This window comes from Momordica charantia, assembly GCF_013281855.1.
Source record: "Momordica charantia cultivar OHB3-1 chromosome 2 unlocalized genomic scaffold, Mcharantia_2.0 BLBB01000002.1, whole genome shotgun sequence".
NCBI lineage: Eukaryota > Viridiplantae > Streptophyta > Magnoliopsida > Cucurbitales > Cucurbitaceae > Momordica > Momordica charantia.
The window spans coordinates 5,555,129-5,567,265 of NW_028275160.1; the positions used below are offsets into that span (position 1 = coordinate 5,555,129).

General features: G+C 36.1%; 1 protein-coding gene, 1 long non-coding RNA gene and 2 pseudogenes across 2 annotated transcripts; 2 read left to right on the forward strand and 2 right to left on the reverse strand.

Moving 5' to 3' along the window:
- Positions 1–522: 522 nt before the first annotated feature.
- Positions 523–4,770, reverse strand: LOC111018032 (F-box/LRR-repeat protein 3). Its single transcript, XM_022293961.2, has 8 exons — positions 3,952–4,770; positions 3,752–3,880; positions 3,530–3,634; positions 3,057–3,450; positions 2,840–2,969; positions 2,052–2,346; positions 1,713–1,964; positions 523–1,177 (listed from the first exon to the last, which is right to left on the reverse strand). The coding sequence occupies exons 1-8, from the start codon at positions 4,630–4,632 to the stop codon at positions 1,115–1,117; spliced, it is 2,049 nt and encodes a 682-aa protein (XP_022149653.1). The 5' UTR covers positions 4,633–4,770; the 3' UTR covers positions 523–1,114.
- Positions 4,771–6,267: 1,497 nt separating this feature from the next.
- LOC111018007 (GDSL esterase/lipase At2g30310-like) lies at positions 6,268–8,240 on the forward strand (annotated as a pseudogene).
- Positions 8,241–9,179: 939 nt separating this feature from the next.
- On the forward strand, positions 9,180–10,417 carry LOC111018006 (GDSL esterase/lipase At1g06990 pseudogene; annotated as a pseudogene).
- A 149-nt stretch (positions 10,418–10,566) lies between these two features.
- Positions 10,567–12,008, reverse strand: LOC148212711 (uncharacterized). The gene is made up of 3 exons (XR_015789238.1): positions 11,765–12,008; positions 11,152–11,396; positions 10,567–10,705 (listed from the first exon to the last, which is right to left on the reverse strand). It is a non-coding gene; the product is annotated as an uncharacterized LOC148212711 (long non-coding RNA).
- Between the last annotated feature and the right edge of the window lie 129 nt (positions 12,009–12,137).

Here is a 12,137-nt window from a genome sequence, read left to right on the forward strand (position 1 = left end):
AAAGTACATCACGACCATAAAACACTTTGAGAGTATACAGATCAAAATGGACAAAAATTAAAAACACTGACAATCGTAAATATATTATTGCATTTTTACAAGGAAACGCAAGGAGTACCCCTTTCTTCCACCTGGCTCCCTCTCGTCCCCGCAGGTGATAACTTATTTGAAGGTTATGTATGTTTGACCAACATAAATTAATTAATGAATGTCATGTTTTATTAAAGAAAGAAATCCAAGACAATTTGCAAATAATTTATTTCTTTTAAAATGCAAAACAAATAATTTTGAACTATTTTTAAAAATGTTTTGTTGAGGGAAAAATTTGATATTAGAAAACTCAATTATTAAACGGGTCCATAAATTTCAATAATATCGGTTCATACGTCGAGAGATATATGTATAAGAAAAACTATACACTTTGACTTTATTGATCACTAACCATATTATTCTAAAATTTTCGAACATAATAGAAAAAAAAAGTAAGTTCATTATTGACAACCCAAAGTCTCAAACACACCATTTTAATTAACATTATAAATTGAATTTTAAATCAAAGTGATGATCATTATAAAATGGACAATCCAGTAATGAAATTTTGGTTGACAGAAGCAAAAATAGCTTTGACTTGACTACAAAAGAAAATGAGGCAACACCCTGGGGGAGATTTCTCTTAATATTGTAATTTACCCAACAAAGAAAAATGTTAAAAGTGGACAAATTCAAAAACTTGAAACTCACTCCTAATTCTACCAAAAGAGGAAGCAACAATTCCAAGTTCATATTTTCAAACATATGGCCATTTGCATGAATACAAAGGCCATCTCCGTGGTACCGTGTCATGTTGTGCCAAATCTCTCGCCCCCACAAGAAGGCCTGCTTTGGCGTCGGGGGTGCGTGGGGCAAGCACAAAGTGTCTCGGCTTGCCTGCATAGAATGGGTTGCAGGAGCTTCGGTGCTGAGGAAAGAGGACCAAGCTGTGAATCTTTAGTCATTGACTCTGTTGAATTGAATATCAAGCAAGAAATCTGTTCCCATTTTGCATTTTTGGATCATGCCTTAATTTAAAACTACTTGTCTCAAGTATGTGAATCTGAGAAATCTTTGCCATGGATTATGTTGAGTCTCCCAAACTTCTCCCGCTGCGCAAGTTCCAATCTTTATCGTCTTGGTCAACCTGCAAGCAACAAGGGTTTATCGGCATTTAGTCCTAGCTTCCTTTAGGACTTGGTCATTCACATGGAAAATGTCAAAATTTGGGGTTGTGCGGACAGGTTTTCTTACTAAGAATCACGGAATAGAAGGGACCGACGTGACATAACATGAGCCATCTTAAGTATATACATAATTCTGTCTGGTGGGAAGTCAATAAGCTTCATGCTAAGGAGTTTGGTACTAAGCATAGTTTGAAGAAAAGAAAAGGAAAAAAAGAAGACCTATCATCTATATGCGAAGTGATGCAGTGTTCAGTAAGTATCCCACACAAACTCATTACTCATGGTTTCAATTGTATAGCCTTTTATGGACAAAAACAATACACGAGGTTGAACGTTTCGAAAAACAAAATTTTCTGCGACCTGAATTTTTACACTACTCGACAAATGGAAACAGGAAAGGTTATGAAGCAATATTTGTAGATTTAGATTACAATGACATTGAAAGAGATTAACAGGCTAAGCTAAGGTTACTGGAAAGTATTCGAAAATGAGTACCTGGAATGCTTTGTCCCTCCAGTACAATACGCATCCATGGGATTCCATGTACTTGGAGAAAGATGGAGGAAGCTTGGATTTGAATGACAGATGCAGCTTTACCTTTCGTAGAGTACCACACACCAGCAGGGCGGCAGTGAGGCCATTCGGAGTCAAGCCAGCCAAATGCAAGATGGTCATGTTCCTCAGGCAATTAATGCTTGCTAGCGACAATAGCCCAACATCTGTAACTGAACAGTACGACAAGTTTATCTGCACCAAAAGAGGAAAATCTTTAACGGTATGATCTACACCAACCACATTTTGCTCATCAATGGAGAATATAGGATAGGACTATACCTGCTTGAGGTTGTGGGAGAATCGGGCAAGTGGAAGCATCCCATCATCATTTACATTGACACATTTCTTTATATCCAGCACAGTTAGTTGCTTACATCCCATTGCTATGGCGGAGAGGCCAACTGATGAAATGCAACAACAGCCTCGAATTTCAAGTGCTTTTAACCTCAAACATTTTGACAATGATATTAACGAAGAATCTGTAACTTTAATGTTATAAGCAATGTTAATCATCTCAAGAGCAGGGCAACCACCAGCGATTGCTGCAATGCCTCTGTCTGTTATTCCGGTTGACCTAACCCAAAAAAAAAAAAAGGAAAAAGACATAACTTAAACATTATTACAGGAAAAACATGTTCTAAATCTTCAAAAAGGGCTTAACCCAGCACAATAGACAATTCAGTTGGAGTACATTTCTAGTCTTTATTCTAGCTCCTACAACGTTATAGTACTTAAAAATTTTCTTTTGGGTAATGATTAAATAACCAGCCTGCAGTTTACAATCAAAACATCAATCTATAGATCTACATTAGTGACTATTCAGCTTAGAAAATGTGAAAAGATGCAGAAGCTTTTTAAGAGCAAAATATCTATAGGGGCGCACTCGAAGACTGAGATAAGCAATAACAGGTGATAGTGAAGAAATTTTATTCATTCTTGACAAACAATCTTGAATATGTGAATCCCAAAAGCAGATGCTCCCTTACTAAACTTCTATCAAGGTAGCAAGCTAATTCCCTCGAGCTCCCTAAAACTCAAACAGAGGATTCTGAAGGTTGACATCAAACCTGTACAAATCAAGCTCTTTGATTTTTGGACAACCACTTGCAATGTGCAATAGACCATCATCATTTATATTCGAGCAAATCCCCAGCTTTAGAACACTAAGCCTTGAACATTTTGAGACTGACTTCAAACCTAAACAAAAGAAGCAACTTTAATGTTATTAACAGAAGAGCTTCATGCATTATGTAACGTAAAAGGAGAGCTGAAATCCTGTTTAACCTTCATTGTCAATCTCATTGTCAGTGACATCAAGTTCCTCCAAGAATGGACAGCGTTCTCCTATCAAGACATAAGCCTCTCTAGGAACAAGGCTACAGGATTCCATCTTAAGAGAAACGAGGGAGGAACACGAACTTGTAATGCTGTTAATGGATGCAAAAGTTATCTTACGGCAGCACATGATGTCTAATTTTCTCAACTGCTTGTGTTTTTGCACAAGGATGGAAAGGCACTCGTCCATCACGCCCGAGCACTTGCTTAAGCTCAGCTCCTTGAGTGATGCACGCCAATTTGCAATGGCTCTAACCCCAGAAGAGGTGAGTGAACAACAATCTAATTTAATCGATTGCAAACCCGAAAAACTATGCAGACATTTTGCCACGTCTGTTGTGACCTAAGGCAACAATAACCTATATAAGCAGAAGAATCTCAAATAATCACCAAATACAACCATAACAGTATTCCACACTTACTGAAGAGCCATATGATAAGATTAGCTGTTGAAGGTCTTGAGCGCCATTTATCAAAGAAGACAAACCAATATGACTTATACTTTTACAGTGAGACAGATTAAGCAACTGCCAACAATTTTGCACTTATGTCAATAGAAATTACGTTTAAACTGCAGAGGAATATTGCTCCATCAGAGGAAAAGGTCATACTGACAGTATAACATAGGTACCGAGAGAATGTACCTTCAATGAGTTGCTCTTGCAGTGACGTTCTAGGACTGCAAGTCCATCATCGATTCCATGGCAACCCTCGAGGACTAGCTCCTCAAGTTTTTGCAGTTGAAGAATAGTCGAAAGACATTTCTCAGTGATCTATAGCAAAAATATTCATTAGCTTCGAAAGAGAGGGAAGAACATGAGAGGAGGAGGAAGGAATTTAGTACCGGTAAGAAAGAGAGGTCCAAACTCCTTAGCTCATGGCACTTCCTTCCAATCAAATCAACCCCCAAATCAGTAATACGAAGGCACCAATTCAAGCACAAGTGTTTCAACTTTCTACATCCAACAGCCACACAACCAATCCCCATATCCGTAATCGATTTGCACCTCGCCAACCACAATTTCTCCAAGTTTTTGGCCTCTGCTATGACCTTCAACGCGGAGTCCGTCAGAGCCACCCCGTTCGACAAGTCAATCTCAACCAGTCCAGCACAATTCGAAACCAAGCTCGACAATCCAACAGTGGTAAACGATCTAGAGCGGGATAGATCCACAGAACGCAGCGTCATTTTCCAAGCACGCGATATCGAAATCAGAAATGTATCCTCCACGTGATGGCAAAGGGAAAGGTCGAGCTTCGAAATGGAAGGGAAGCGCGGGGCTATACTTGGAGTCAAATCGGAGCGCAGCGGCCTGAGAGATTTCCGCTGGCGCGATTCGATGGCGTGGAAGGACTTGCAGACGAGAGAGAAGGATTTCCGAGAAAAGGGATCGTCGTGAAGATGGCCAACAATCAAGAACACGATCTCCTCCGTGAGATGATCAAAGGGGCCGGAAGATGGGCAATCCATGTCAATGGTCTTGAGGTTTTTCAGAGATGGAGCAGAATCAAAGTTGGAGAACATGGTGAATTCAGAAATGGAGAAGAACTAGAAGACGAAGGCAAGATTCGGAGGAGAAATAAAGGAACTCGCTGGCTCATGAACTGAAGCAACATTCTTCTGGAGGAGTAAGCCATTGGGGAAGTACGGAACCAAGGCGGAAGAAACAGGTGGAAAAGTGAAAGTGACTTCTAATTTTACCTTATATATATAATATATATTCAAATATTTAATCATTTCACAATTTATATCATAATTTTGTCTTTTTTTTTCTTTTAAGTTTGAAATTTATTTTTCAAAATATAGACACACGTACGTACGCACTGTCGAGGTCACGTGTCCAAATCTTCATTTTTCTAATTCGTTGTGCTAAAAAAACCTATTATTTTATCAATAAAATTACACTTGGAAAACAAATAAGAATGATAAGAGTCACCGTATACGTGCATATATATATATATATATATATATATATTCCATAAAACTTATTAAAAATGAAAAAATTTGTCCAATTTTATGGTAGGAAACCACTAAATAGGGACAGTTTTCATTTCATCCCTAGTATGTGTAATATAAGCGTCATATAAGTACCAAGAGGTTGAAAATTAGTTTTTTGAAATGTAATCAAACTTCAATAAATTGTATAGATTGTTTGAAACTTTTGGTCGAATATTTAAATTATTACCCTATATTTCATATTACACTTTAAAGGGGTGATATTTATAAAATATTAAGAATGAAATTAAAATAAATATAAAGTATAAAAATGGAAATTATATATTTAGTAATTAGTATAAATTTAAAAGAAAAAAGGAAAATAGTATAGAATTTAAATGGAAAAAACAAAAAGGGAATGGAGGTGACAATTGGTGGAATAGACATATGAGGAAGGCGGAAGTAGAAGGACGGAATGCAACTGCACGTGGTACGGGATCGTAGTGGGGCCCACCGCACTTGGTGAAAAACGTACTTGGAGTTGGGGTGGATTCTACCTCTTGTCTCCCCTACGCTCTCATTTCAGAGCGTGGATCTCACCGTCCAATCACCACTTAACATGCTTCTTTTTCGGTCTGAATCTGACTCATCCACACGTGGCATTGGACCGGCTCAGGCCTACTCATATGGATCCTAAATTAATCCCTCCGTCTACGAGGCCCAACAACTGGCCCATTTGTTCCAGAGCATGGGCTCAAAATTAATCCCTTCATTTACTCTCTTTAATAAACGATAATTAAATCCTGTTTAATATATTTATATTTCTCACCCTAATTTTATGTATTGTTTTTTCCAGTCAATTTCACAAAAGTCAAAACTTAATCCTATATATATGGGTAGATGAGTTATGAATGGAAAACTTTGTAAACCTAAATTATGTATTTGTGGTTTGATGAAAAGAGGCCGCAAGAATTATTATGATATATAATGAAATCAAATTAAATGAGTTTTCTTTTTCGTTTTATAATTGACAAATAATTGGAGATTTGAATCTCCAAGTTTTTGGTCGAAAATAGATTGAGTTGAATAATGACCCTGATGTTGTCTTCGTTTGCTCTATGATCTCCATGATCCATTGATACCATTTTCACACAAAAAAAAGAAAAAAAAAAGCGTTAAAAACTGTAAATGGCTTTTCATAAAAGTGATAAACAGTACGTCGGCAGTTATTATTTGTGACAATTGCTCGGCATCTACATACACAACAACGTCATCTTCATATCAACGGTTTCTTTTGTAAACCGTGCAAAAACAATGCCAATCTATCAGTTATATTCTTTCAACACCTATAAATATATATAAAAGACTTGCAAAAATTAACATCAAACACAAGATTTTGAAATATAGCAGCAATGGCACGAGCTAATTACCTCATTGTTGCTCTATCACTCCACATGATTTTGCAGCTATTTCTTAGCAAACCATCGATTGCCTTAGCGCCTACAACATCTCTGTCTTTTCCTGCCATCCTCATTTTTGGTGATTCTACAGTGGATACTGGGAATAACAACTTCATCTCCACCATTTTCAAGACTAATTACTTTTCATACGGCAAAGATTTTCCCGATCATGTTGCTACTGGAAGGTTCAGTGATGGAAAACTAATCCCTGACATGGTGGCTTCTAGGCTGGGGATAAAGGACCTTGTTCCTCCATTTTTGGATCCAAAGCTATCAGATGATGAAGTGAAAACAGGGGTCAGTTTTGCATCGGCTGGCACTGGCTTTGATGATCTGACGGCCATTGTGCCCAAAGTCATTCCTGTGATGAAGCAGATTGATCTGTTCAAGAATTACATTCAAAGGCTTCAAGGAATTGTGGGTGTGGAAGAAAGTGAGAGGATTATTGGCGATGCTCCGATGTTATTAGTGCAGGAACAAACGACTTCAACTTCAATTTTTACGACCTTCCCACCAGGCGACTACAGTTCGATATTGGTGGATACCAAGATTTTATAGCAGAATAGACTACAAAACTTGATCCAGGTAAGTTATACAATAAACCCATTAATCCAATTAAAAATGTTCAAATTCTAAGTTTAGTCCAACATTGCAAGATATATCTATTTAATATTTATATTTTAAAAAATTTATTCGTGTGTTGTAAGTTCCTTTTGTGGTCAACACCGCGTTTACGCAGTGTCACAAATATTTGAACATACCAAAAAAAAAAACTAAAAGGTTAAATGATAAAACTTGTAATTAAAGCTAGTCAAAACCCTTAGTGTCGCATAGTTTTTTTTTTAATCCAAAAAAATGATATATTGACAGAATTATAACGTGAAAATGGACGGGAAATTTACCAGCTTGGATGTCGCAATATGGTGGTTGCTGGACTTCCTCCAATTGGTTGCCTTCCTATTCAAGAGACTATAGCATTTGAGAATCCTCTAGACCGAAAATGTTTGGGTTATCAAAACTCAGATTCCCAAACTTACAATTAGAAGCTTTCAAAATTGCTGGGCAATTTACAGCCGCAACTCCTTGGAAGCACAATTCTCTATACCGACATTTACACCCCACTCATCAACCTGATCAATAAGCCTCACAATTATGGTAAGTCAGTACCTATTCAAGATTGGAAAAATCATGTAATCAATGAATCTAATGCAGCAAATATTTGATGGAAGTCAAGTTTTGGAAACTGTTTTCACCTAAAATTCTTTGGATTGAAACTAATACAATACATGTTTGAGGGAAGTCGAGTTTTGGAAACTATTTTCACCTAAAATTCTTTTGGCCCATGAATCTAATGCAGTAAATATTAGTACGGAATTCGATTTTTGAATACTATTTTCACCTCACATTCTTTTGGACATTTCATCAAACAGGTTTTGAGCAGACAAACATAGGTTGCTGCGGAACGGGGTTGGCAGAAGCAGGACCTCTGTGTAATCCAAAAACCGCAACATGTGAAGACCCATCAAAATTCATGTTTTGGGATAGCATTCATCCGACTGAAACAACCTACAAGTTCATAGCCGATTCGCTTCTTGAGCAACTTGGCGAACACCTGATTCGAAACTGATGTCATTTTATCGGGTTCTAGTTCTAGGGTTCACCTCTTGAAAACCTTTAGCTAATTTAAAACGAAAATTTGTCCTTATGTGTATTCGCAAGATTTCTTTCAAATTATTCACAGAGAAAAAGGATCCATACACGCAAAATTTAAAGTTCTCTCAAGACCCAATATCTGTCCGTGAGTTAAATTTTAATAGCAGAGATTTATTTACACTCATTTTATATGCTGTCGAATATGATATTTGTCTGCGGATTAATACATTGTCTTTCTAGAGAGTAAACCGCTATACTAAAATAATTCTATCATCATCTTTATATATACATATACCAAAAAAATAATGTATTCTTTCCTACCCACCTAATATATATATACATATATTTTTTTTTTGTGGAGATTCAAACCTTGTAATTAAAATGAGATTTTATCTTTAGAAATTAAGCAATTATATAAAAGTTTAAAAAATATTTATTAAAAAATAAAAAAGAAATAGCAGAAAATTTTCCACAGGGAACCCGACAAGTCCCCACGAATTCTCAAAGAAAAATCACCGCCCCAATCTCGACGAGATTTCGTGAAGAATTTTGCTGAGATGAGGAATTAAAGGAGGGGCAATGGTTCTAAATAATCAATGGGCAATAATGACGAATTATTTATTGTTTAGTTTTTTTCAATTGGATTTGATAAATTTCATACTCTCTTTAATAAACGATAATTAAATTCTCAAAACGAGCAAATCAATAATCAGCATAGGCAAGTTTTGAATTTCATCCCCTACCCCACGTATTATACTAAAAAAACAATAATTAAATTTTATATATTTCTCACCCTAATTATACCTATTGTGTGTATAATACTTCAACAAAAAAATAATAATAATAAACACACAAAAAAAAATCAAACTCAAAATACTTCAATCCTTTAATGGCTCTCTCTTCACATAAACACGGCTCAAAACTGTTGAATAGCGTTTAAAAAAATAATAAATAAATAAATAAAGACAAACTCTTGAATGATAATATTATTTATTAAAAAAACTCATATTTTGTCCACATAAGATGAAAGCATTTACAATCCGTAACCGTCTGGTGTAACTAAATATATCAAATTAATTGACAAATTAACTAATGGAACTTAATCAACAAAAGTTATCGCAGACAATTACTCCAATGCCATTTAGAAAAAAAAACAAAAAAGATAATTACTTCCTATGTTAAAAGACTAAATTGTTAAAAGGGAAAACAGTCGACAGTTATGTTCAGCGTCTAAGTATACAACAACTTCTTCGTATCAAAGGTTTCTTTTGCAAACCATGCAAAAACCAAAACAAGCTTCTAGTTATATCCTTCAACCCTATAAATATATCGACAAGACCTTGCAAAAATTAAGATCAAACACAATAACTTGAAAAATAAAGGGAATGACACGAGCTAATTACCTCGTTGCCGCTCTATCACTCCACATGACTTTGAGCTATTTCTTAGCAAACCATCGATGATTCTATCGTGGATACTGGGAATAACAACTTCATCCCCACCATTTTTAAGGCTAATTACTTTCCATACGTCAAAGATTTTCCCGGTCATGTTGCTACTGGAAGGTTCAGTGATGGAAAACTAATCCCTGACATAGTGGCTTCTAGGCTGGGAATAAAGGACCTTGTTCCTCCATTTTTGGATCCAAAGCTATCAGATGATGAAGTGAAAACAGGGGTCAGTTTTGGATCGGCTGGCACTGGCTTTGATGATCTGACGGCCATTGTGCCCAAAGTCATTCCTGTGATGAAGCAGATTGATCTGTTCAAGAATTACATTCAAAGGCTTCAAGGAATTGTGGGTGTGGAAGAAAGTAAGAGGATTATTGGCGGTGTTCTCGTTGTTATTAGTGTAGGAACAAACGACTTCAACTTCAATTTTTACGACCTTCCCACCAGGCGACTACAGTTCGATATTGGTGGATACCAAGATTTTATACAGAATAGACTACAAAACTTGATCCAGGTAAGTTATACAATAAACCCATTAATCCAATTGAAAATGTTCAAATTTTAAGTTTTGTCCAACCTTCCAACATATATCTATTTAGTATTTATACTTTTAAAAGTTTATTCGTGTCTTGTAAGTTCTTTTCGTGGTTAACACAGTTTGCTTACACGGTATCGTCAATACTTGAACATACAAAATCGGAAAAACCTAAAAAGTCAAAATAACAGAACTTGTAATTAAAACTAGTCAAAACTTTTAGTTTTCTACGTAGTTTTTTTAACCCAGAAAGTGATGTCTTGACAGAATTATAATGTGAAATGGACAGGAAATTTACCAGCTTGGATGTCACAATATGGTGGTCGTCGGGCTTCCTCCAATTGGTTGCTTTCCTATCCAAGAGACCATAGCATTTGAGAATCCCCTAGATCGAAAATGTTTGGGTGATCAAAATTCAGATTCCCAAGCTTACAATCAGAAACTTTCAAAGCTTCTAGGCAATTTACAACCACAACTTCTTGGAAGCACAATTCTCTATGCCGACATTTACACCCCACTCATCAACATGATCAATAATCCTCACAATTATGGTAACTCAGGACCTATTCAAGATTGGAAAAATCATGTAACCAATGAATCTAATGTAGCAAATATTTGATGGAATGAAGTTTTAGAAACTGTTTTCACCTAAAATTTTATTGGGCATTAAAACTAATGCAGAACATTTCTGAGGGAAGTCGAGTTTTGAAAATTATTTACACTTAAAAAGTTTTTGGGCATTGAATCTAATGCAGCAAATATTAGTAGGGTAGTAGAGTTTTGGATGCTATTTTCACCCAACATTCTTTTGGGCATTTCATCGAATAGGTTTGGAGGAGACAAACATAAGTTGCTGTGGAACAGGATTGGCAGAAGCAGGACCTCTACGTAATCCAAAACCGCAACGTGTGAAGATCCATCAAAATTCATATTTTGGGATAGCATTCATCTGACTGAAACAACCTACAAGTTCATAGTTGATTCGCTTCTCGAGCAACTTGGTGATCACCTGATTCGAAATTGATGCACTTTTCAAGAATAATGAAGTGAAAACAGGGGTCAGTTTTGCATCGGCTGGTACTGGCTTTGATGATCTGACGGCCATTGTACCCAATGTCATTCCTGTGTTGAAGCAGATTTATATGTTCAAGAATTACATTCAAAGGCATGAGGATTATTGGCAGTGCTTTGGTTGTTATCAGTGCAGGAACAAACGACTTCAACTTCAATTTCTACGACCTTCCCACTAGGCGGCTGCAGTTCGATATTGGTGGATATCAAGATTTTATACAGAATAGGCTACAAAACTTAATCAAGGTAAGTTATACAATAAGCGAATGAAAATGTTCAAATTCTAAATTTAGTTCAAACTTTCAAGATATATCTCTTTAGTATTTATATTTTTAAAAGTTTACACGTATCTTGTACCTTCTTGTTTTTGTTAACACTATTTGTTTAGACTTGTGTACTAAATACTTGAACATACAAAATCAACTAAACCTAAAAAGTTGCAGAACTTGTAATTAAAGTTAGTCAAAACTATCTGGGTTTTGCTAGTTTTTTTAACTTCAAAAAGTGATATCGTGACAAAATTATAATGTGAAAATGGACAGGAAATTTACCAGCTTGGATGTCGCAATATGGTGGTCGTCGGGCTTCCTCCAGTTGGTTGCCTTCCCATTCAAGAGACCATAGCATTTGAGAATCCCCTGGATCGAAAATGTTTGGGTGATCAAAACTCAGATTCCCAAGCCTACAATCAGAAGCTTTCAAAGTTGTTAGGCGATCTACAATCACAACTCCCTGGAAGCACAATTTTCTATGCCGACATTTATACCCCACTCATCAACATGATCAATAATTCTCGCAATTATGGTAAGTCAGTACCTACACCAGATTGGAAAAATTATGTAATTATTGAATCTTATGCAGTAAATATTCAAAGGAAGTCAAGTTTTGGAAACAGTTTTCACCTAAAATTCTTTGGGCATTGAA

Coding starts and splice junctions, on each gene's coding strand:
- LOC111018032 (XM_022293961.2), bottom strand. CDS start 4,632: ATGTTCTCCAACTTTGATTCTGCTCCATCTCTGAAAAACCTCAAGACC. Junction 3,881..3,951: donor TGGACCTCTCTTTCTTACCG/GTACTAAATTCC, acceptor TTTTTGCTATAG/ATCACTGAGAAATGTCTTTC. Junction 3,635..3,751: donor GCAAGAGCAACTCATTGAAG/GTACATTCTCTC, acceptor AATTGTTGGCAG/TTGCTTAATCTGTCTCACTG.